This window comes from Ambystoma mexicanum, chromosome 6q (assembly GCF_040938575.1).
Source record: "Ambystoma mexicanum isolate Mex_15411 chromosome 6q, UKY_AmexF1_1, whole genome shotgun sequence".
Classification (NCBI taxonomy): domain Eukaryota; kingdom Metazoa; phylum Chordata; class Amphibia; order Caudata; family Ambystomatidae; genus Ambystoma; species Ambystoma mexicanum.
The window spans coordinates 717,377,491-717,404,367 of record NC_090937.1 but is presented as its reverse complement, the minus strand read 5'-3'; the positions used below and the strand labels follow the sequence as shown (position 1 = coordinate 717,404,367).

At 44.5% G+C, this 26,877-nt stretch overlaps 1 protein-coding gene across 3 annotated transcripts in view; it reads left to right on the top strand.

Moving 5' to 3' along the window:
- The window catches only part of SLC10A7 (solute carrier family 10 member 7), a 1,071,777-nt gene that overhangs the window by 713,011 nt on the left and 331,889 nt on the right, over positions 1-26,877 (top strand). For all 3 annotated transcript variants that reach the window (XM_069631237.1, XM_069631239.1, XM_069631238.1), the window contains exon 7: positions 22,768-22,851. In XM_069631237.1, the coding sequence (XP_069487338.1) occupies positions 22,768-22,851 (84 nt within the window). The remainder of the gene's footprint in view (positions 1-22,767; positions 22,852-26,877) is intronic.

Sequence of the window (26,877 nt, the reverse complement as noted above, 5' to 3'; positions counted from 1 at the left end):
TGATGTTATATAGCGTCGTGATTTTAGTACTATCCTGCAGATAGTTGCCCCCAGCTCATTCGGTTGCAGTAGAGTTCTTTACTGATGCATTCCTATTTTTATAGAAATAAATACTTGTTATCCTTGTAAGAGTGTCTTGGGCCTTTTTCCCCAGCGGGCTGTATTTTTTCTGGTGTGAGCGTGCAGGAGCGTGCTTTCAGTACAGTTTAGGTTTGTAGGTGATTGGTATGCAAAGCCTGTATGTAGGCACAACTAAAAGTAAACTATGTTCTAGGTATTTAGGCAGCAGTAATTATCCTGCAGTTATTGTGGAGGCACAAATACTGATTTAACCGCCCTAATTTCTAGGGATACGAGCACATGATTGAGCCATGCAGTAGTTAATCAAGTTTAGAAGTGAGTTAATCTATCATGCATATGTGAGCACTATGTTAAAAGCTCCTAATGTGTTGGTATACAGGTAAGTACAAAGGGTCACAAGTGACTTACCGCTAGGTGTTTGTATATTGATATTAAGTTAAACCACTGTTATGGATGCCTATATAAATCCAGTCGGGTTAATCTAGCTATGCACTAGGTAGCAGACAAAACAGTGATTCAACTACGCTGTAGTGTTTTAATATAATTCATTTATTTGGAGATATGCATGGTTGTAGTATAAAAATCCATAAATGTGTGGGGCCAATGCAATGATTTTATATTTATTATTTAATATTGTATTGCTTATAGCGCAAATCTAGCTCAAGAGCAGCAGATTGCTTTACAACAGGAGGATGCCAGAATTGAGCTTGTTTCAGTATATCTCTGTGTTGTTTGTTTGTGCACATCAACCGAGCCTTTGTGGCTATGCGCAGGACAATCACAAAGAGTGAGGAATGAGGAAAAGGACAAACATGAATCCAGTACAGATGTTCTGGAAGAGTCCATTAACAAGGAAATAATCTGCCAGAGATGAGTTACATCTCTCTATCAGTGTTCAAACCTTTCTTAATACATCTTAAGTATACCAGGCTTCTTTTTGCCATGGCAAGAGCTCTGTTACCACCTCGGGGAGGGTCGGTGGGGAGGGGGGGTGGTGAAGGGGGATGACAGGAATGTCACCATAGTCGATGCCATGAAAATTGAGCGTGAGAGAGTTACTGTACTGGCTACTCACGAAGTGTGTGGCTACTGGATAACTATAAGTATGTTGTCAAGGTGATAGAAAATTCACATTGTGAGAGGGGTCTTTGTGCTGCAAATATAGATCTTTTCACAGAGAGAGAGGAGGACATAAACCCCACGTGTTTGATAGTTGTTGGAACTTTTGATTTCAATACTCTATGGATTGTTATCCTGGACATTTCTGATCGTATACTTTCTCGGATGTCAGACTTTGCATTTGGTACATGTATAAAAGCCCTTTGGGAGGGCCTTGTAACCAATTACATAATAGTTCTGTAGATGCTTTCATTTGACTATAGCGTAACTTGTTGTGAAGGCTCAGACTTGCTTGACTACAGACCAGTATCCAGTCTTTTGATCTATTGATGGCCCTTAGTATGTGTCCATAACCAGCAAATGTCAGTCTTGCCACATGATTCTTCATAGCTGAATACTTTGCTTGTGATGGTTATACATCTGTTTGTATTGTTCTTGGGTTGTACTTCTATTGTCCTTGTGCTTAAGCAATTGAATTCTGCCCATAACTCCGGCTTTTCTATGTGCTTTGTTGATTGTTCTTGCTATTCCCTCGTTTAAGGAATCTTGTTGTCAACTTCTCTGCTTGTGTGTTGTAATGTGTTGTCGGATACAGTAATATTACCCTAGGAATTCTCCATATGCAATGTCTTTAATGAGACTGCAGATGCACACCTGCACATGTCGGATGGAATTTATTGCAGTATCGTTTTCCTAAAGCTTTGACTTTGTATGGTCCCTTCTGGTATGAAAAGATCCAAGTCCAGGGAAGTTATTTCAGTCTTACTTATTGTACAACAAAATAAGGGGGCAATTGGTAGATAAGGATGGCGGCAGAATATACCCCTGCCTTCTGTTGTCCAAGGTGAAAAAACAAAACGATCGGAGTTGGACGCACCCCAACCTAGTTACAGAATAGAGAAAGGGATTCAGATGTTCAAAGCACACGTAAACTGTCAGCCATTTTAAGAACACAGGTGAGGCTTCTCAGCTGGAAGTGATATTTTAAATGCCCTCCAATATATTGTCTTTCTGGTACTTATTTTTGGGTTTACAGCCATAAAGCATCCATGAACAGCTCATCTTTCCATGTAGCACCCTGGCCCCACTTTCCCAGTCGGTGAAGTAACAAAGTAATAACTCAGTCTAATGGAAAATGCGCTGACAAGTAACCATAGAATCTAGGTGTCCATTACACCCCTATGCTCAGTGCGACTGGCTTGCACTTTCTTTCCTTCAGTGTGGTAAAACCTCAATATACCAGGAAAAAGTACCTGCACAAAGTAGAGTGGGGGACTCATTATTCCATCTGGTGTTTTCCCAGGAGTTGCAAAGCAGCAGGTGGGAGTTGGTTTTTACTATATGAGGAAAGTACACCTATTACGTGCCTGAATTACTTGTGCAAAACGGTTTTAATGAGGTCATTCTTCAAGCGAAATTTAATAAAAACGTAGAAAACAGAAACATATTGTCATGCTTTATTTTTTCAATAGAAAGAGAGAAGAACCTACTGCAGGTGTTGTGAGAACATAATAAACCGGTGTTATGTTTTACATATTCTACTCTTATAATTTATTTTGTTATGTTCTGTTTTCACCATTATAAACAATGCAGAATACTAAATTCCTTTTTTTGAGCTACCAATCATGAGCAGAGCCACTTCATAGAGCCTTTAAAGCAAACGTGAAGGGGGAAGGGAAATACTGATCCTATAAATGTTCAAAGACCTTTAGATCATTTAAATGGCATAGGAGAAGAACACATAGGACAAGAAACAGCCAGGGGATAACAAGTGCAAACAAATAGGTCATGCTGAATAAGCTCAACCACAGGCGGGAGGAAGAGGATACTCTAAATGCAACAGTGATACTTTGTTTTCTATCCTTTATAAACCTGCATTTAAGGATTGTATCCCAAGAATGTTTGTCACTGCCACCCTGATCTAGCTTCCATGCAATAGTCTTACGTTCTTTAATAAAACTATTTAAACTTATTCTGGTGTCAGCAGCTGTGTTCCCTTGGCTTTCAACCCCATAAATGTCAAAGGTTTCACTAAGCTTGTCACTAAAAGATCTTTGGCCAGTCCTTAAATAAGATTTGTTGTATTGCAGGATGCATAATGATGTAATCTAACCTTGCGTCCTCCTCGTGGATGTCTAATGTGTATCCCATTGTTTCGCCGACATTAATGCCTTTGTGGTAATTGCCCACACAGTAATTACTTCGAAATTGCATCGACAAAATAGTTTTTGTAGGTAGGGGTAAAAAGAGGGTGTCAGAGTTTGGGGTAAGGGCAATAATGAAGGGGAAGAGAGGAATGGGGGGCTCCCCACATTTTAAAAAAAAAGTGATGACAAATTTCAAAGTAATTACTTGGTGGTAAATAATTATTGTCGGCAAAGTTACATGGAACTGTCTAATGTATTCCCCTTTGATAATACTACTACAGTGACTGCCATTTAAACATGGAAAAGTACCATGTTTAGAAATTTTCAATAATGTTTGTAGGAATTCTTTGAGCTACGATTGATTGGTCACAGACATTTCTACCACACTTATTACCCATTTTAGATGGTTGTGGAAATAATGGCTGAAGCTGTGCGTCAAGTTGGATGATTTTCCATTTCTTCTTTATAATTTTCTCAATATGATGGGTCTGACTAGAATATTTCATAACATGTAGAAAAGGGGTTTATTCTGTTTTAAGTTTACTCCTGAGTAAATCATTTCTATCTTGATCTAAAGCCATCACTCGATCGTCATTAATTATGCCTGTGGATGACCTCTTAATTGAAAATGGTTGTACATTATTTTGCAGTGTTTGTCATAAGTAGTTGAGTGATTCTCTTTAGTTGTTAGTGTGTTCATTGCACATACCAACCATGGTCAATCCACGTAACAGAATAGACCTATCCAGAAATGGACCTCACTCTACAATACAAGACTTTTATACTCCAAATTATCCACTGCAGGTTAGGTTGATGCACAGAGGTGGAGGTTTTCGTCATGTTCATCACTAAATCAGTGTAGAAAGTCAGGTTAGGACTGTAACATGTAACCTAATTTGAACTAGAAATGCATGGTGTGTTTTTCTCTTTCACGCTTGATCTCTCAACTATATGTACAATAGTACATGAATGTATTTTTAGAATAATTAATATATGGTTTATCTTAACTGCTAAATAATTAGCTTTAATTGTTCCCAGTTCAACATTCTCAACAATGCATACATGCATGGTTAATCAAAGACTTCACAAATCTAACTTAAATTATCTCAAATGATCGATATCTTTCATACCACCCTAAATACTCATTTAATTCATTGAAAGGACATAAAGTTCAATGTTAATCCACATGTTCATTTATTGGCGGTGATTGGAAGGGTAATTATTTCACGGTTTTCTCGATCGAGTAGCAATGTACTAATATTTAATCAAGGGTAAAAATGTCAAGTTGCGAGCTACTAGCTAAGCATAAAAAGTCACTTGCCCCCTCAGTTCTCCACATATGCATAGCATACGATTTCTTACTAGCCTACGGTCCAATATCACAAGTGCAAATTTTGAGTGATCTAATTACAGTTAAACATGCTTAACAAGACATAAATCTGTGTTAATGAAGACTTCACACATGCAATTTTAATTATCGCTAATTCGCAGATAACATTTTACAACACTTGGAATCATTATGTTGTGCCCTGAAAGTAAATAAAGTTCAATGTTTATATCGGTACAACCTCATGGTTTACCCGAAAAGGAATCCCTACCTCTCTTTGGAGGCCGGTCAGATGATGCAAATGGGTTTAGGTCACTTGACCTCTGCCTACTCGCCCATCAATCACTGCTAATCTGTTGGCTGCTTCTTGTTTTGCTGCTCTTTTTTCTTTTCCCCACCCTTTCTTTTCTTACCTAAGCATCCTTCTCGCCTTTTTCCTTTGCAGTTTGTCAGCTGGTAAAGGGGGATGTAGGTCAAGTGACATCTGGCCCACCCTACTGTCAATCACCGCTAATCTTTTGGTGCCTTCTCGTTTTGCTGTTCTTTTTGTTTCTCCCCCCCAACCCTTTCTTTCCCTACTTTGCAACACAGCTACAGCCCCCTAGGGCCACTTATCACTTAGAGGCAGCAGTAGGAGCAATGTGCAGGCTACATGGCCTTGCTTCCTTCTTCCTTGCCGACTGCCACCAGTGCTCAGGCCTCCTCGGACACACCCACCTTGGGCTATAGCAACGCTGCTTCTGCGACCTAGGGTCACTTGCATCCACTGGCAGGAGGGAGGTGTAGGTCCCGTGGGCTTGCTTCCTGCCTCCTAGCTGACTGCCTCCCATGCTCTGGCCACCTCAGCAACACCCAGCTGAGGCTTTATCAATGCTGCTCTGGCAGGTTAGGGCTACTTCTCACCACCAGTAGCAGCAGGAGTGAGGTGCAGGTCAGGTGCCTCCTTTTGCCAAAGGAGTTGTCTGACACCTATGGACCAATCAAACTAATCCAGGCCAGGAGAAACCCCTCTTCCCCTTGGTGTACCCAAGAGCTCGACAATAACTAAAGCACAATTAGGTGATTGGAGAAACGGCTGCAGAGGGGAAAACACCCCAGAAGACCTCTTGGCTCTCAACACCTTAAGGTCCAACCATCAGACCCTCATCACCAAGTCCAAAGCTACCTATTAGACCAACATCATTGCAACATTCCTTAATAGAAGCAAATCCCTCTTTGCAACCGTCAAGCAATGCTCTAACACCATACCAGATTCACAAGAAAAACGTGAGGCTATTGTGAGGAGCCAGGAATGAGACGCGAAAACAGGGGAATCATGTTTTTGGTTATCGATGTTTATTAAATATTAAAGGGGTTTGAAAATGCCCCACTATCCCTAATCAAGAAGGTATTTCCCTACCTCAACCAAAACCTTGTCCTGTGTCAAGCAGTCCAAAGCAAAAATGTCCTGTGTCCGAAATCCTATCCTAGCCCTTACATTCTAAAAGTAACTCTAAGGCATAAAGGATATTGTCTTTGTCCTTGAAAGCGCACAAAATGTTCAAATCCATCAACAAGTCTCAACTGGTTCCAGGGAACAACTCCTTCCCCAGTTTTTGCTCAAGCAAAACACAAAAAATTCAAAAAAATAATCAAGTACTTTGTAAACCAAGAGGATAGCTCCCTCCTCTTGGTTTTGCAATCCACTCCCGTGGGAATGACTCCCTTCCTCAGGTTTCTTTTCTCCTTCAAAGTTCTTCACAATCCTAAGGGCATGTGTCTTCCTTGGGATTCACTCTTCACAATACCACAACTTGGGTGTAGGTCCCAGACTCCCAGAACACCTGGTATACTCCCCTGCCAGGTTCTCTTCCACATTAAATCTATTTCACAATCCTAAGGGTATGAGACTTCCTTAGGATTTTCTTATGCAGTTCAATCCCCACTCTTGGGTTTGCCTCGTATACTCTCCTGCCAGGACTTTCTTATGCAGTTCACTTCACACCCTTGGTTTTGCCTGGTATACTTTCCTGCCAGGACTTTCAATTCAAACTCATGGATATGTGTTCGAATTTCCTAGGGCACCTGATATGTTCTCTTGTCAGGACTTCTCCCAGGCAGTTTCTTTACACAGCCTGTGCCTAGTTATCTTAATTTGCTCATTCACTTTGATGCACAAAAATATCTGGTATACTCTCCTGCCAGGTTTTAATACACAATGTGCCTCTGGTTTTCCCTTCTTCGTCTTCCCCAAGTTCGTACTGTGGGTCCCAGACCACAGTCCCACTGTCTAGGGCTTCACGTTACTTTACCCGACAGTGCTTCGCTGTTCCAATCCTTTCCCTGGGCTCACCAGTTTTTTCCTGCATTTTCTCTGCATTCCCAACTCCGAATCGGGTGTTTCTTCAGCTCTCATGGGTCTCTTACCCAGCAGGCACCTTCGGCAGGCATTCGGTCTTTGGTTGACATCCAAGCTCCCTCGGCTGTCAGGAAGCATGGCTTGCTTCCTCCTGCTTTGCCACAGCCTCCGCAGAGCTACCCTGAGCGTGTCACTCACCAGGCTGCCTTCTCACTCTTGCTGCCCTGTTTTCTGTACTGCCGCCAGTCACTGCCTTCCCGGTTTCTCCGCCTGCCTGACAACATGACAGCTTGGGTTTCCCGACAACACCTATTTAGTCGGATCCCCCATTCTCGTGGCGTCCTCGATCTGCACCAGGATGAAGACAAACTCCCAAGTTCTCTTCCTGGAATGGTTTTAAACAGTGTCTGGCCAGTCGGATTCTTCCAGCTACTAGACTGCTAGTGTTGGTTCCCATTGGGAGTAATCCTCATTGCTCCTTGCCTCTTCCTCGTCTCAGTCTTTGTCACTTTGTTCATTATATGATATTTGTCATGATGCCTACTCCCGGAGAACCAGTCCAGGACCAGCGTCCCCTGAAGCAGACATCATGTTGCCGGGGAAAAGGCCAGCAACCACTAGTAGGGGCCCTTTGGACACTGTCCTGGCGCCTTTGGCGCCATGCTCATTTTGGACCTCAGGCCTGGCGCCATAGGCGCCAGGCTCATAAAGGGAGTGTTTATGTGAACTTACCTGATGCAGACCCTGCTGCCAGATCCAGACCTCTTTGAGGCCTGAAAGGGACTATTTTACCTGTGGGACTATTTTGCCACTCGGGCGTGGCCGGGGAAGAATACGTACCTGGAACTACTTTGGTGGCTATTTAAGCCACGCCCAGACAGCAGCTCACGCTTCGCGTTGTTCTGCACCTAGCAGCTGGACATTCACCGTGTCTGCTCCTGCATCCTGACTCCAGCCACGCCCGCCTCCATCCTGGAACACCTGAAAGGAAAGAAGAGAAGGGAAAAGGTGAACAGAAGAACATTACCTGCTTCTACCCGGAGTCCGGAGTCATCACGCCGGCGATCCTAAGGGAAGACATTTATTGTAAAGACGCATCGCGTTGCTCGCTGCAGCGCCACGTTCCACTCACCTGTTCACGAGACATCTCCGTGCTCCTTAGCGACCATCTGCACGATCCGCCGCATACCTGCGCCTAAGGGGGAAGAGAAGAACAAAAGGTGAGCAAAAGGAACATATTGAGGAAAGCCAGATTTTCGCCATAAGACTTACCTGATTATTGTTGGGAGAATCTTTCCTCATCTCGGGTCGGCGCCGCTTCTTCGGCAGTACCGTACCCCGGCCCCTATGGGGAAAAAAGACGCACGCATTAGTGGGTGAATATAAGGACATTAAAGGAACCACCCATCATAAACTCACCTGAGTTTACCTTCTGCGAATTGTTTCCTCTACGCGGAATCTTCACTCAGCACCTGTGATAAAAGTGATAAGAGACGGACTACTGAATATAAAGGCAAATAGAAAAGGAGGCCAACTCTTGAACTTTTACAACAGTATACTTACGGCACATTGCCAGGAAAGTCAAGTAAGCTAGGATCCTCACCAATCCGAACACCAGTGAAGTAACTGGATATAATCGCACCCCTGCACCAGAAGCAGGATGGAGAAATCGTCCTTTCAAACCTTAAGGTGAGAGTTAACGGGGAATCTCGGAGGTGGTCTGAGGAGAGTGAAAGAGGGAAGTGGGAGGCCGACGTGCTACTCCGCAGGTAGTTAATCCCCTTTCTCCATCTGCAGAAAGATTCTCCTGCGAGTCAGACAAGCGAGATTTGGGGGTCCTGTCCAGTCGGTCTTCCGAGTTCTGCGCATCACCTTAGAAGAGGCCGCAGCAGTCCAGACCTGGTCAGCGTCTCCATGGGAGTCAGGTGAGCGTTACAGAACGCGAAGCCTTCCTACAAATTCCCACCCAGGCACTATGGAGACTTCCGAGACTGATCAGTTGGCCCACCTATTGGGAGAATTACGGGCCGAAGTGCATTCCGCTCGTCAGGATACTAACGCTCTCAGGAGAGAACTAATTGTATCTAAGGAACGAACTGATGACCTTGCCAGGCAGCTATTGCAAGGTCAGGCTGGACAAACTCCCCTACCAGGTTCAGGGGGTATTCCCGCCCCAGTGGTTTCAAGTAACCCAGTGCAAATTAATCTACCTGGAAATATGCCGTTGGCCCCACCTGAACGTTTTGCCGGGGACCCCAAAAGATTTGGCGTATTCATGAATCAATGCCGATTGCACTTCCTCTGCAGACCTGGGGCCTTTCCTAACGACCAAACCAAGGTAGCTTTTGTATTATCATATCTCAGCGGCTGTGCTGCCTATTGGTCCGTTCCACTGGTTACTCAAGATGACCCAATACTCTGGGATTTTCAAGGCTTTCAGACACGCCTGGAAAGATTATTTGCTCGGCACTCTCAGGGACAGGCCCTGGACAACGAACTTCTGTCCCTACGACAGGGTAACCAGGATCTCTTAGCCTATATCGCAACCTTCAATAGGTTGGTTGTGGAGACTGGGTGGCCAGAGGATAAAAGAATCACGTTATTTCATCGAGGTCTACGTGGAGAACTTAAGGATGTCCTGGCCCAAGTTGTAAATCCGCCCCAAGACTGCATGGAATATATAGACTTAGTGGTCCAATTAGATCACAGGCTTCAAAACAGAAAGGCAGATCGGTCCAAGTTTGAGACACGGGTGTTGGTCAAGACTCACGTTAACCCCAAGGGTGCCGATGTTTCAGAACCTATGCAAATTGGAGGGGTTAAAGGACCTTTAACTCAAAAAGAACGTGAAAGAAGACGGCAGATGCGATTATGTCTTTATTGTGGGGCTTCTGGACACTTTTTACGAGATTGCCCAGTAAAACCGCCCAAGAAGGCGGTAGGAGCCGCGGATAAGAACCATATGGAACCTGATTCGGGAAACGACCACGCCCGACAAGCGTAGGGGTCCGCTTGCCGAGCCTGAAAACTAACTCTCAGACCTCGCACTTCATCATGCCAATGGTCCTCGTAGATCTGGAACAGCCTGGGCGGTTGCATGCAATAAAGGCATACATCGATAGTGGGGCTATAGAAACTATGTGGATCGTGAATTGGCTTCCAGGATCAACCTCCCTCTTCGTCCTAAAACCAGTAAAGAGGTCATCACCACAGTAGATGGAACCGAAATCGCCTCTGGGCCTGTAACACATACCACTGCAGAGGTGACACTAGTGGGTCAGGACGGGCATCGGGAGGCTGTTGTGTTTGACGTAATCAAGGCTCCAGAGTTTCAGGTAATTCTAGGAATCCCTTGGTTAGAAACACATAATCCTCGAATTGACTGGCGAGCGAAGAGGATAACCTTTCCGGATTGTGCACAAACCTGTTATCCAGGAAATCCAAATATAGGCCTGGCTACAGTAACCCCTGCTACTTTGCAAATACCGCCGGAATACCAAGAATTTCAAGACGTCTTCCAAAAGGAACAGGCCAACACGTTACCCCCTCACAGGTCGCACTATTGCCAAATCGATCTGATGCCCGGTGCACAACCCCCTTGTAGCAGAATTTATGCTCTTACTGAACCCGAGAATCTTCATTTGCGACAATATTTAGATCCGTACCTAGCCAAAGGTTTCATTCGCCCATCAAAGTCTCCTGCATCCTCGGCTTTGTTCTTCGTGCCAAAAAAAGAAGGTGACCTCAGAACTTGTATCGACTACCGCGCATTGAACCAGATAACTGTTAAAAACCGTTACCCTTTGCCTCTGATCCCTGAACTTCTTGACCAGGTGAAGGATGCCTGCATATACACCAAGTTAGATCTCCGGGGGGCTTACCATCTGGTGCGAGTAAAGGAAGGCGACGAATGGAAAACTGCCTTCCGCACCAAATATGGACTATTCGAGTACCAGGTGATGCCCTTCGGATTGTGCAACGCACCTGCTGCCTTCCAAAACTTCATGAACGATGTCCTTCGGGAACTCATCGATGTTTGTGTTGTCGTATATATCGAGGACATTCTTGTGTACTCCTCTTCGGAATCTGATCACAAAAAGCACGTCAGGGCAGTTCTTGAGAAATTGCGCCAACACAAACTGTTTGCAAAACTTGAAAAGTGTGTTTTCCATACCACAGAAGTCGAGTTTCTTGGTTTCATCCTGACACCTAAAGGAGTCCGAATGGACTCGCGAAAAGTGGATGCCATCCTCAAATGGCCATCGCCTAGCTCTGTGAAAGGCGTTCAAAGCATGCTTGGCTTTGCCAATTTCTATCGCAGATTTATCCCGGAATTTTCACGTATTGTACAACCCATCACTGCACTCTTGAGGAAAAATAAACGCTTCGAATGGTCTGAGGAAGCCGAACAGGCCTTTCAGGAATTAAAAGCTAAATTTACCTCCGCACCTGTATTGAAACACCCGCGTCCAGATCTCCCATACATAGTCAAAACCGACGCATCCAGCTTAGCCATGGGAGCTGTCCTGTCTCAAAGAGATCCCGTAACTAACCAACTGCACCCCGTAGCATTTTGGTCCAGAAAATTCTCGGCACCTGAGGTCAATTATGCAATCACCGACAAAGAGTTTTTAGCCAATAAGTCTGCTTTTAAGGCTTGGAGGCATTATCTTCTTGGCGCTAGACATACCATCACGGTGATCACTGACCACCGGAACTTACAATATTTGAAAACTGCCAAAGCTCAAACATCACGTCAGCTCAGATGGGCTTTGTTTTTTGCTGAATTCGATTTTGTAATTACCTACCGTCCTGGCAGCAAGAATGGCAAAGCGGGCGCTCTATCCCGAATAGGAATGGGAGAAACAGATACAAACTCAGAACCTGTACCGATAATTCCCGAACAAAGAATTCTGGGCATGACCTCTTTACAAACACTGGAAGACATTCAAGCTAGAGTTAAACAACTCCTGGACCCTACAGCCTTGCAGGAGTGAATTCAAAAGGGGTCTTACTTTACTGTCAATGATGATCTACCTTACTTCCAAGGGCGCTTATTTCTACCACACAAATAATTATAAGAACTGGTTATTTCTCGTTATCATGATACTCTAATAGAGGGGCACCCAGGTATTGCCAAGACAGAAGAAAAGGTTAAACGACAGTTCTGGTGGCCCTCTTGGCGAAAGGACATTAAATCCTTTGTGATGTCCTGTGGTGTTTGTGCCCAAAATAAAGGTAAAAAAAAAAGACCAGCCGGTCTTCTTCAACCCTTAGACATTCCACCGGCACCTTGGCACACCTTGTCACTGGATTTTATTACGGACCCGCCTCCTTGTTATGGATATAACACTATTCTTGTTATTGTGGATTTATTTTCCAAAATGGCCCACTTCATTCCATTAAAAGGTTTACCTTCAGCTTCTGTCCTAGCCAAGGAATTCCTTGAAAATATTGTTTGTTTACATGGATTCCCGTCCATACTAGTCTCTGACCGGGGAAGTCAATTCATTTCCCATTTTTGGAGAAAGTGTTGTCAGCTGGCACAAATCGATGTAAGATTATCAACCAGCCACGACCCTCAGACCGATGGTCAAACAGAGAGGACTAACCAGACCCTTGAACAATATTTACGGTGTATGTTGCATCAGTCTGAAAGTAATTGGAAGGATATTCTTTGGATTGCCGAATATGCATACAATAATTCAGTACATTCTGGAACTGGGCAAAGTAAGTCCTTTTTATACCTTACATGGGCATCACCCTCGAACCTCAGATCTTGACTCTCCTCAAAGCCTCGAAATGCCCGCAGTAGACCATCTGCATTCTACAATAACTCAAGCTTTCAAAGAAGCAACTACACAATTTACAGCAAGCCAAGAGAAAATACAAGAAGAATGCTGATCTCCATCGAAGTGAGGCACCTCTATACCAAATAGGAGACCAAGTATGGCTGGCTACCAGACACTTATTGCTCAAAGGACCTCGAACTTTTAACCCAAAATATTTTGGGCCTTACTCCATTACGGCCATAATCAACCCGGTGGCCGTCAAACTCGACCTACCAGCTAATATGCGGATTCACCCTGTTTTTCATGTATCACTTTTGAAACCAGTACAACCTGGAACCCGATTAATCAAGCCACCAGAACCTATCCAAATAAATGGAGAACCTGAATTCGAGGTGAAGAACATTTTAGATTCCAAGGTGTCAAAGTCAAAACTTTTCTATCTAATAGATTGGAAAGGATACGGGCCTCAGGAAAGGTCTTGGGAAGCTAGTGACCATGTACATGCACCTCGGTTAATAAAATTCCACCGGAATTTCCCAAACAAACCGAAACCCCCGGAGAGAACAATCTTGAGAGGGTCCTTGGGAGGGGGGGCGGGGAGGAGTGCTGTCATGATGCCTACTAGCGGAGAACCAGTCCAGGACCAGCGTCCCCAGAAGCAGACATCATGTTCCTGTGGAAAAGGCCAGCAACCCCTAGTAGGGGCCCTTTGGACACTGTCCTGGCGCCTTTGGCGCCAGGCTCATTTTGGACCTCAGTCCTGGCGCCACAGGCGCCAGGCTCATAAAGGGAGTGTTTATGTGAACTTACCTGATGCAGACCGTGCTGCCAGATCCAGACCTCTTTGAGGCCTGAAAGGGACTATTTTACCTGTAGGACTATTTTGCCACTCGGGCGTGGCCGGGGAAGAATACGTACCTGGAACTACTTTGGGGGCTATTTAAGCCACGCCCAGACAGCAGCTCACGCTTCGCATTGTTCTGCACCTAGCAGCTGGACGCTCACCGTGTCTGCTCCTGCATCCTGACTCCAGCCACGCCCGCCTCCATCCTGGAACACCTGAAAGGAAAGAAGAGAAGGGAAAAGGTGAACAGAAGAACATTACCTGCTTCTACCCGGAGTCCCGAGTCATCACGCCAGCGATCCTAAGGGAAGACATTTATTTTTAAGACGCATCGCGTTGCTCGCTGCAGCGCCGCGTTCCACTCACCTGTTCACGAGGCATCTCTGTGCTCCTTAGCGACCATCTGCACGATCTGCCGCATACTTGTGCCTAAGGGGGAAGAGAAGAACAAAAGGTGAGCAAAAGGAACATATTGAGGAAAGCCAGATTTTCGCCATAAGACTTACCTGATTATTGTTGGGAGAATCTTTCCTCATCTCGGGTCGGCGCCGCTTCTTCGGCAGTACCGTACCCCGGCCCCTATGGGGAAAAAAGAGACACGCATTAGTGCGTGAATATAAGGACATTAAAGGAACCACCCATCATAAACTCACCTGAGTTTACCTTCGGCGAATTGTTTCCTCTACGCGGAATCGTCACTCAGGACCTGTGATAAAAGGGATAAGAGACGAACTACTGAATATAAAGGCAAATAGAAAAGGAGGCCAACTCTTGAACTTTTACAACAGTATACTTACGGCACCTTGCCAGGAAAGTCAAGTAAGCTAGGATCCTCACCAATCCGAACACCAGTGAAATAACTGGATATAATCGCACCCCTGCACCAGAAGCAGGATGGAGAGCTCGTCCTTTCAAACCTTAAGGTGAGAGTTAACGGGGAATTTCGGAGGTGGTCTGAGGAGAGTGAAAGAGGGAAGTGGGAGGCCGAAGTGCTACTCCGCAGGTAGTTAATCCCCTTTCTCCATCTGCAGAAAGATTCTCCTGCGAGTCAGACAAGCGAGATTTGGGGGTCCTGTCCAGTCGGTCTTCCGAGTTCTGTGCATCACCTTAGAAGAGGCCGCAGCAGTCCAGACCTGGTCAGCGTCTCCGTGGGAGTCAGGTGAGCGTTACAATATTGAAGCGTACTGTCAGTAGACTTGGCAAGTGTCGAAGAGGATTATGGCAGTATGTCATCAAAGCATGAGGAATGGAGGAACTATCCTATATATATATATATATATATATATATATATATATATATATATATATATATATATATGTGTCATGTCATCCCCCCTGAGGGTCACCTACTCCCATGTGGTCCTCCCTCAAATAGCTGCCCCCAGCGTCAGGATCAGTAGCGGCTGCCATTGACAGGCCACATGAGGAGATGCTATCTTTGGGAAAGGAGTGATGACATCATCAGATTCATCAACTATCAATGACGTCTTGATCAACAAAATGAATGCCGTCAGGATTCATCTAGGTAAATAACATCTCGTTCACAATCCCCCCCACCGCAATCCAAACCACTGTGGATTGTCTTCTCCCTCCTGTTGCCTGAGTACCTTTCTAAAACACTTGCTTTCCTAAAGACCAGTGCCTACTCAGATGGTATTATCCTGGCGGACATCCTCAAACATCTTAGCAGTCCCATCATGACTGCCCTTCTTGGGATAGTGAACTCATCTCTTAACAGAGGCACTTTCTGAGACAGACTAAAACAGGACTCATATGTCCATTCTTGAAAAAATCCACCCTAAAGCCTGAGGATCTGGCAAACTGTCAGTAGCCTCTCTTTCATCTGAATGATCATTGAGAAGGTAGTTGCCAATCAATTACCTGCTACAATTGACTAACTGGAACTGATTTGGGATTATCAATTTTGCTTCTGCCCCAAATCCCAAATGCAACACAGAGACAGCTACCATTCAGGAGGCCAATAACACCTTGCAAATTATGGATAAAGGTGACACATGCGTACTAGTCCTCCTCGACCTTTTGTCCACATTCAATATGGTCAACTGTGACCTGCTACTGTCCCTACCTACTCTCAAAATGGGCTTTGCACGCACCACAATAGATTAGTTCTCCTACCTATCTGGGAGATGCAAGGCTGTCCAAATTGTTTCTCTGAGGTTAGAAGACCACTCGGCATCACGCAACCTGCAAAGTCCCCGAGGATGGCATCCTCTCTCTGGTCATATTCAGTTCATACATGAAACCCCTTGGTGCACTTCTAACCAACTATGACATCTCAGTACACCAATACACGGACAACACTCTGGTATACTTAAGTTAGTGGTCCCGGTACATCCCTCTCCTCTGTGTAGCCCTTGCTACTATTGAAATGTGGATGTGAAATGCCTGCTAGAAATATAACCGTACCTTGTCAGAATTCATTCTTCTAGGCTCCCCAGTCATGCAGACTCCCACTGAAAGAGGGCTGGACGGTATGCACTTGGATGGATTTACTCTTTAACTTATTCAGTGAACCCTCTCGAATTCATGGTGTACAGAAAAGTGGCAAAGTATCCTTTCAACAACACATCGCTAAAAGGGACCCAATGACTTGGCATCAAATCACTTTGAAAGATCAAACACTCCCTGCTGCACCAAGACTTCAGAATGGTAGCGTAGGCTCAGGTAATCTCTCTCATAGATGGAGGAAATACCGTACTAGCAGGGCTTCCAGCCACACAGCTAGCCGTCATTAAGGCAGCACACCACATGGCAGCATGCATGATCAACGGGGCACATAAGTTAGACCACATCTCCCCCACCCTTCGTGATCTGCATGGGTTGCCATTACCAGCTAGGATCCTGTTGAAAAATGTCTGCATCCCCTACAAGGATATGTTGGCCGGCACACCACCTTACCTGTCGGCTGACTTAAATGCTTTTGGAGAATCACAACATATGTGCAGTAGGACCATTACCAGACACGAGACTTGACGAGTCAGCAAAGTGAAAACTAGGAAACGGTCATTCTCCTGCTATGCTCTGGTCCTACAGAATTCCATCCCATTAGCAGTCTGGAATGCTCCTTACCTCCTGCTGTTTTCCGGGAAGAGCTGAAAACCTGGCTATTTCAGTCACAACTTGACATTATCTAAACTCCAAGTCTACTCATCAGCCATGTGCTATCTACAAAGAAAGACAGTACTACTGTTCATTGTTTTGTGTAAACACACAGTACTGCATTCCTGTCTGCCTCTCAGCACTCTTGCCTGTTAATGTTACCCTAATCTTGCTATAAAGTGTTCCGCTGCTTCCAAGCTATATACTCTGAGTTTGCACTATATACATATTGTAATAATAATCTGAAGTGTATGAGAAAAAAACTGCTTCAAATATGGTTATAGATTATAGAAACTGATTGCAGTGTGTTTTACATCCTCCTACTTTACACATTTGAGTTTATGTATATTAGAATCTCCATGAAACTTGATCATATATATTAGGCAGCAGATCTTCAAGATGCTGGTCTCTGGCACTAAACAGGTTTAAAATTATAAGTGGGAAAGACTTCAGCGCTATTAAACTGCAATACTTTGATGGGGAGAACATAACACCCATCAATTGATCTGATTAAATATATACGAGGGCTTCCACATCAATTCTTTGACTGGCTATACATCAGTGCATGTCCAACGTGTTGAGTGTAACTAACAGTCAGGTCCTTTGATGGCAACACATTAAGGAAGTGAGAACAGATCCTACCATATTGAGGCTTTCAGGATTTCTTGTGAACTCCCCATATCCATGTTTCCTAGCTTTCTTTATTGACAATATGAAACCAGTGGTTTATCTAGCCCCTTCTTGACTCCCTTCCTTTGAGTCTGCTTGTTTTTCTTTTCCTCTGCCCCCACTGGGTCTTTCGAAAAAATTTACCTTAGGGGGACTTGCAGTTGCTGCCTCTTGTGATGATCCTCATGTAGTTTCAGCCATTGCTGCAACAGAGTCTTCAAACTGCCCACCAGTAGAACTCCCATGACATTCCTTCTTACTTCTTTGAGTATTATGTTTGCTTTTAGGCAATTGAGCCATCGAATTATAGACAAATCCTTGAAGGTAATTGTCAGAGTGCCTTTTCAGTTTCTGTATTTTACTGTTTTGAATTTCTTCGTTTCATTTTTCAAATTGTGAAAATAATACTTTTACTGTTTTTTACCATGTTTTGCTTCATGCTGGGTAGCCAACTTTGTCTGAATTTCCTCAATATTTTTTGTAATAAAATCAATTTTGATAACTAGTTGATAGCTAGTAAAATCAGGTTGAACAAGCATTTGTTCAAAATGTATGCTCACCTTCTTATGAAGTGCCATTTTTCTTTATTCATTGTTGGTTTTAATTAACTTCTTAGACCCTTACAGATTTTATAATATTCTCCAAGAGTGATTGCAAGCAATTCCTTACTGACCTCTCTTTTGATTAAGCATTTCATTTGTCGAATAAAATAATGTTATGAGGGCTAATATATGGGATGCTGCACTTATGTAAACATTAATGTTGCTCCTTGTGTTTCATCAGTTTCCATACTCCATAATTGGATTTTAAAATAATTAGAAGTGGTGCTGTTGATTATTTTATTTTCTACTAAAGAAAATCTGACTGGCAAAGAACAAATGTACAGAGATCTACCAATAGAACTGATTGTTGATGGCTCCCAGGTTGTTCCATTGCTTCTGAAGAAGGGAGTACTTAGTTGGAATGACATTGAGCTGTGAAGACTGTGAATGCTTTTTGAATACAGGCAATATCCTTTGTTTTATTTACTTTCCTGTTTGAGCTCACGTGTACTGTACAAATGCTTTCGTTTCTTTTGAGTTTTGAGTCTGTTTCCCAATGTGACAGGATGACCGCTCAAACACAAGGACTTTGTGTAATGATGCGCTTTACTTTTTTATTTGAATTATTATATTTTTTCCTCAAACGTTTGATGAGAATATATGGAGAAAATATTTGGCAGAAATGGTGTGTCTGGCTGTTTTGGTTTGGGCAGAATTAGATTGTTGTGGCTAGCTCATTCCCAGGATTTTGCCATTAATGCCCCCACAATTAAGATGTTTTATGACTGGATACAATTTTTGTAAATATGAACGATATTGAATTGAACTAGCACTGTAAAAACAGTGTGTATGCACTTCCTTGAATGCGATGCATGCTGATCTGAAGATTATCTGGCCTGATTTAGGCAACCAATGAATCTCCCTGTGAATGGGGTAGATATGTTGGGTTTTTCCGAGGATGTAGATTGTGCAGGAGCACTAGATTATTCCAGGCAGTTTGCCTTTTTAGCAATGGGTTGTTTGAACAAGAGGATGCAGACTATGGCGAAAACCAGAAACCTGATGCTCGAGGCCGTTTCATCAGCCTTCTGATCTACCAAGTTCCAGGGTCCTACAGAAAAACACAGAGACCCAATATATATATTAAAGATTACTGAAGACACTATGAGCCTCATTGTACATTTGCCATTCGGAAACAAGGGTGCCGGTAAGATCACCGGCACCCTTGTTTCCAGACCGGCAAACAATGTGTTTGCCTGCCCTGGTCGCTGTCCTCGAAAGGTCTGACCCTGCCGAGCGCAGCTGCACGGTAGGCAAGCAATTCATGGAAGCGCTGGCACCGTTAGCAATGGTGCTGGCGCTTCCGTGTCCCCACTCCCATAGTGCCATATGGGACTGGGGACATTTTACTGGCAACTGACTTCCCGGGCCGCCGGACTTGGAATCTCCCAGTGTTGGAATTGAAATAATATTATGCCTCCTATCGCAGTAATTGAATGTGCATTGGCCTACGCCAGGTTGTCTAAAATATGTAAATAGACTCCGCGGCAAGGTCTTGACCTTAACGAAAAGTAATGTACGTCGCCATCTTGGATTTGGCCGCCATTTTAGGTTCTCTTGTAATATGGAAGTCACCCTGAACATCAAAATGGAGGCTGAATAACATTCTGAATGAGATTCTGGCCGTTGTGACCTCCGCACACACGAATAATTAATATGCCTGCAGGCCACTTGTCGGGGTCGCGAACTGAGACCTTGTCCTATCACTGACCTATGTGTAAATGAACAACTGTATCAGCGGAACTGATCAAAATGCATACATTATAGGATTGACCTGGCAAGGAACCCTAGGCCTGATCCCAAGAATGGTTAACCCGCGAGGGGGTTGGCCAAGGGCTGGATAAAGGATATAAAAGCCCAAGTATTCCAATGTACGGTCTCTCTACTAATGCATCAAACCCTCGTTGAAGTTCGTTACGTTACTCTGAGAACCGAATAGCTATCCGTTTGTCAATTGACTTTGGTAACTGTTGTAGCTTTTTAATAAAGCACTTGTATGTCCTTTGTAACCTGTGTTGGTGTGTTTCTTTTGGGCTTCCCTGCCTCATATCAATTTTTATGTTTTCACACCAGTGGCACTGGGAATTCAGGCGCCGGTAAAATAATACAAGTCAGGCAGCAACCCGCCGGTAGCACCGGCAGGGTTACTGCCGGACTTGTAATGAGGCCGTATGGAGCCTTGAGGGACGACTTTGCATGTGACTGAAAAACACAATGCTCTAAATTGCCTCTGGACCATGTGAGGTTGGCATCAAGGAAGGAGACGCCGACAACAGATTCAAAATTTGACAGCCATGCTTTATTAAGAAAGTGTCAGGATGGAGTAAGTGCTATCTTGCCCTAAGCTAAGGTGGGATTTCCCTACCTAAAGAAACTAAGGAAAGCCTGTCTCAGAAGGTTCAACTGAAAAGTTTGTCTGTGTCCAAAACCTATTCTTGCCCTCACAACTAACACAAATGTGTCCAAAACCTATTCTTGCCCTCACAACTAACACAAAACAATGTGTAGGGGCGTGAACCATAAATTAAACAGTGATTCAAGCATAAAGTTCTGAGCTATTTCCAGCTCGGGTTTACTCTTCAGCTTCTATTTTCCCCAATGTTATTAGGTTCACCACAATGTTCAATTTACCTTTGTTTAGGCTTTAAAGTTCTGGGCAATATGTCATATGGTTTCTTTACCCAAGTTCAATATTCAAATGAAACACAAAAAAGTATCTTGAAGCTTTATCTGTCAATTGGTTTTCGGCGAGCTTTTGCAACTCAGGGTTCCCTTGCCCAAGTCTGGTATTCACCATTTGTTCTTTTCCTTCTTTCACCACCGCAAACTTCTTTTTTAGCTTCTAGGGGTTCCCTGGTCTTGTCGCAGTTTTAGACCACACGGTCCACCCATTACTGGTCACGCAACTAGGAGCCTAGTGTTCGCTTTCAATAGTCCTTGATACACCATATAGTAGTTCTCTGGTCTTGGCACAGTTTCAGGCCACACAGTCCACCTATTACAGGTCACGCAATCAGGAACTTCCAGGCTTCCTTGAGAAGTTCAATATTCAGCCAAACAAATCGTTTTTCAAATGCAGCTTCACAACTTTAACATAGGAGTCATTTCTCAATCTTGGTTTCACTTTTTCCTTAGTTAATTCAGCTCAGCTGTTTAACAGTTTTCAGTTTAATTCCTTCATAAAAGCAGCTTTTCTTATTTCATCTCATTCAGTCATTCAATTTGTTATTCCATAAATATTGCTTTACATGTTTCACTTAAATAAATGCACCTTTGTTTCTTCCTTTCAATTCGGTTTTCAATAAAGATAACTTTGCTTGCTTCATTCAGTTTGGCATTCTTTAAAGATTACTTAACTTGCTTTACTCAGTTCGGTATTCAATAAGGGCAACTAATCAATTTAGGTATTCTGACTGATGCCACTTCATTGATTTCCACTGTCCGCTACTGCCTTCACTGTCTCCTGGAGCTCCTCTGTGATTCAAGTGCTCTTTCGGGAAAGCCTGTTCGCTGGGCGCCTCTCTCCGCTCACTCTGGCTCTCGTGCGCAGTTTTGTCTCTGCTCGCCGACAGCTTCTGGTGCCCGCCTTGCCATCTGTGGGATCTCCGTCCTGCACTTTCACTCCAGCAGGGTTCCCAGGGTCTCATTCGGCGTCTTGGCTTTTCGGCTTCTCTCGCTCCCGCATGGCTCTTTCTGCTTCCTCTTTCCCTGCTCTTTCACCTTCAGTATCCCGCTTTTTATACACCTTACCTTTGGTCCTTTAACGAGCTGCAGGTGTATTCCATCAATTACTGTTGCCTAGCTCTCATTACCAGGACATGACTGACCTTCATGCATCTTCTTCGTCCCAGTACCAAAGTGATGAGTAAGTGGGGTTTATTACTCTGTTGCTTCTTCCTCATCTCAGTAGTTCAGCAGAGGAAATGTGTAATATTAGTAGCTCGCAAGTGTTTCTTCCTCGTCTCAGTAATGTTATGTATTCCAGGAGAGGGGAATGAAGGAGATATTGCTTTATCTATGCTTGATTTATGCTTTATACTGACCCAAAAAGGTTGGAGGATGTTTAGGTTGCTCATTCCAGGGATATGGGGAATATTGTTTTATCCCAATGTACTTTATCCCCAGTCTTTCTCCTTCTCTGTTTAACCCGTCTGGAATGATATCTCCTATCCTTCTCCGAGGCAAGGGAACAAGGTGAACAATATCCCATAACTACTTCTGGGATAGGGGTTCCTTTCTGAAAGGAAGATGCAGAATACTGTGTCTTGCCTATGGGCATACTATCTCTAATCCCCAAGGACCCTCTATCAAGGTGATCTTCCCTCGCATGTCTACCCCCAGGGTTAGGATACAAAAGCAATGGCCTTTCCCTGGCCACCTGCATAGAGGATCCAAGGGGAGTAGGTGTGAGAATACCCCCAGGTTTCTCACAACCATTTGTGTTCTTTCTGGTGGGTATGTGGAAAAGCTGAGCACCATACTGCTGGTAAATCTTACAGATGTTCTCCAATACTGCATGCATTATTGAAAATCTGCATGTCATGTTATAAATATCCTATTACCTGTAATATGATCAGGCAGGTGGTAAAAACAGGCTGTATGTCAAATACCAGAAGTTTTTTGTGTTGCCAGATTCTGGGAAAGGTGTATATGGTTTTGTTATGAAGAGTGATGCAATTAGTCTGAACCAACTGGTTTAAATGGACAATGTTATCTTTTACTTTACAGCTTGGATCATCCTCTTCTGTGCCTTTTACTTCCATATTCTCACAGCTGTTCATGACCGTTGTCGTGCCACTTATTATCGGGCAGGTAAGATTTAAAGCAATCTAAAACTATATAATCTACAGAATCTTTCTGTTGGAGTGTATTTATTTACTTATGTGATTTGTAAGGTGCCCACGGTTACTTGGATCCTTTCTAGTTGCCAATGTGTCATCTGCTCATGGCTGCCAAACTTGCAGAAAGTACTACTCCCCATTTGTTGCATCAACCAAAATGTTTTCTGTTTTTTATTGAAAAAGTAGTGTCTGTCAGGGACAGGGCAAGAGGAGCAGAGCAAAATCCCTGCCCAGCTACACAATTCCTTTACGCGTTCTGCACCCGGCACATACTTTGTAGCTGGCAGTGTTGCTCCCTTCAGAGCCAATGCCACTACAGAAAAAAGCAAAAATAAAACAAGCCGAACAAACGGAACCTGCTCGTGAGGTGAATCTTCCCCATTCAAGCATAGCTCTTCTTCATCCCAAAAACAGCATCAGAAGACTCTACGTTTTCCAACTGAGGAGAATGGGGGCTCTATTCTGTAAGAAATCTGGAGTAAGGCTTGTACACAGGGGTTATTCTGGTGGTTATTATAGACTTTTAGTAAAGAAAAAAGAGGGTTAGAGAAAGACCTAACTCGACCTATCTTTACGAGAGGATTCCCAGGCTCAGCAAAACTAAAAGATGTCGGTGTCTGAATGTGCAAAAGTAAAGAGTTTGCTGTCATGTGTCCAAAATCCTAACCTGACCTTTGCATGCTAAACTCAGTGTTTCTCTTCACTGAGTGCATCAGACAGTACATAGCTTATTTATTTATTGTGCATTTGTAAAGTGCTTATACATCAAGTAAATTCTGTTACAAAGCGCCCACAGTGAAAATGGGAGGGAACAAGGGAATGAATGGCAAACATAATAACAATGAAGAAAGGAAAAGGCAGTCCTACTAGACCATGTGAGCATTCAGGACGTGCAAGTGCAGAGAGAGAGAGGAGGGAAGAGGCAGGGGATAAGTGCTAGGTAGGTGCAAGGGGATTTGCAAGAAGCTGTTAAGCGCCTGCTAGAGATCACTTGGTAAGAGTGGTCAGCAAACAAGACAGTAAGTGGAGGCCTGTGGGTTAACACAGGCTAGTGGGGGCCCAACGGGGAGTGCTGGGAGTGAGCAGAGGCTAAGGCTATGGGGAGGGGCAGAGCAGGACCCAGGAGAACACAAAAGGGAAGGGACCCAGTTACCAATCTCAGCGACTGTGGGGTTTAGCAACGGAGGGAGAGGTGGAAGGAGGAGGTGAAAAGAAAAGTCTTGAGGAGCTTCCGGAAATTGAGGAGATCCGGCTCAAGACTGAGAGGAAGGGGGAGGTTGTTCCAGAGGAATGAGCAAGTGGAGGAAAGAGATCAGCCACCAGCTCGCTGGTTAGAGAAGTGCTTGACACGCAGAGTGTTGGCGCCAGAGGAGCGTAAAGATCTGGAGGGAGAGCATTTGGTGAAATACGAAGACAATAGTTCACAATAGTCTCCCTTGGTTTCTTTTTTCACAGTTTCCTATTTCCCAGTCCAGGGGGTATGATTCCCTTCGCCTGGATTTCACACACTCAAGGGGGTTCTCTTTCTTGCCTTGATTTTCAGAATTTTACAATCATAGTTCTTTTTATCGGAATATTCAATTTTCCAGTCCATGGGGTATGGTGCCCTTCCCCTGGATATCACACACCTAGGATGTTGTCTTTCCTCTTCTTGACTCTCAGTTTATTCGCAATTAGGTGTGGGTCCCAGACTTGCAATCATATTGCCTGGTTTACTCTCCTGCCAGCACTTTCACAATATTCACTTTATGATTGGGTGTCTGTCCCAGACTCGCAACAGGTTGCCTGATGTACTATCCTGCCAGGGCTCTCTCCACATGTAATCATCTTGCTCATTCAGCCACTGGTTCTTGTGAGAAACCTGACAGTATTCTCGCTCCTATTCCCCATGCATCCTCTGCGCAGATGGCCAGGGAAAAGCCATCGCTATTGGATCCCGACCCTGGGGTGGACAAGCGAGGGAGGATCACCTGGGTGGAGGGTTGTTGGGAATTGGGGAGAGAGTGCCGAAGGGCGAGACATGGTATCCCCCTTTCCTGATATAGAATCGTTCTCCCTTCTCTCAGCCTTCATGGGCTATGCTCACTCATCCCCTATCTCTCCTCATACATACCTACCAAGTACTGAGAAGTGGAAAAAGCAACTAGTAACAATACACACTTCCTATGACCAACACCACTCTAGTACTGAGACGAAGAAGAGAGGTGTAAGTATAGGCTGTACTGAAGGTCAGGCATGTCACATTAACAGGCGTAAATTTAGCCATGTAATTACAGTTGTTAACACATGCCGGCGACCCTTTAATAGGGCTCAGGTGTATAGAGGGGAGGCTGCTATGTGAGATGAGAAGGAGAACCGCTTAGTTGCCACGTGACCAGACAGCCTGAAGACTGACCACGATTCCGGAAGACCTAATGATCCAAGAAGGACAGGTTCCGTGAAGTTTGCAGGACCTGGAGCCTTCAGACACGAAGGTGGACAGGCAGGGCTGCAACTAACTAACTTGCTGCAGAAAGGAGCGGGCTCAGGGTGCCAAACCTTCCAGTGGGTCACCAGCGGTTCTTCAACTATGATTCCTAGTTTCAGGATACTTGGATCCTATCCTTCGTTCAGTGAGAACTCCAGAGATCGACATGATATGGGTGTTTGGAGCCTTCTCTTATCCAAAATCTCCCTCGCGCCAAAACGAAGAGGACCCAATGCGAGATCTGCTCACATACAGGCATACCATATGTGGACCAATCATGGATCATGGTTGTCCCAGGCATTCACAGCACACTAGACTCTGGCACCCAGTATGTGTATTGGAAGTAGACAGGCCAGCCCACATCCTGGGGGTGCACACACAAGGCATGCAGAAGCCTGCGAAAAGCTGGATGCTTCGTGGGAAAATGCATGCCCAAATAAGGACTGACCTGGGTCAGCTCGACTTGAGGAAGGTGAATGGACAAGATGGCCAAAGGACAGGACAAAGAACCTCATGGCATGGCCATTTTGAAGCCGGGCCACCTAACCATGCCAAACGCGGTAACTGCAGTTTACCTGGCAGGAAAGGGTTAAAAATACACGAAAAGATAAGCTGCCACCAGCCATGTCCAAGACACATCTGCACTTCTCCTAAAAAATCCTTCAGTGTATCTAGGGCCTTGACAAGAAGACCCAAGCGCACTGTACTGTAAGGTACATTGTGCACTTGCAACATGTTGCAGAAAAGTTGCAACATAGACAAGGACTAAGGGAAACAAAGTCGCCCAGTAATAACTGTCTCTATAGGCATGTCAGTTTCCCCAATACAAAGTGAGCGAAAAGCCCAGGGAGTGCAGCAGAAAGCTGTGCTCATCTGGTAAAGTCAGACTATGGTGTGTAAACAAAGCAAAAAGTTGGGGGATACACAACTAGAGGGAAAATTAAACATGAAATGGAAATCTTTCCTAACAAGCACCACCTCAGCCGATGGGTGTGGGACCCTCTCAGCTAGATGTTGCGGCCCTTAATCACACTCTGCAAGCCCTCAAAACCAGTATGGACATCCTGGGCACGGAGATTGATGCTTTGACCTGTAAAGTGGACATCTCAGCAGCTCAGATCGACAAGCTATGTGGGCGTATGGCTGAAGCAGGGAATAGAATTAGCACGGGAGAGGACAAGGTGTTGGTTTTGCAATGGGAGGTTTCCTTCTTACAACAAACGGTTAAGAAAATTGCTGCCAAAACAACTACTCCCAGCACAATAATGCAATAGTGTGCGTATTCTTGGAGTGCTGGAGTCCACCCCCATTGGAAACATGGAACAATTTGTCAAAACACTGCTAATGGAGGTGCTGTCTGATTCCCCCCGACCCGCCCGTCTCCAAGATGTTTCTGTGGAAAGGGTGCACCGCTCATTGGCAGCCAAGCCCCTGTTGGGGCCCCTGCACGCCCTTTTATTGCACGAATCTTCAACTATAGGGATAGGGATGTACTACTTGAGGCTGCCAGAGAAAAGGGAGAACTGCGAT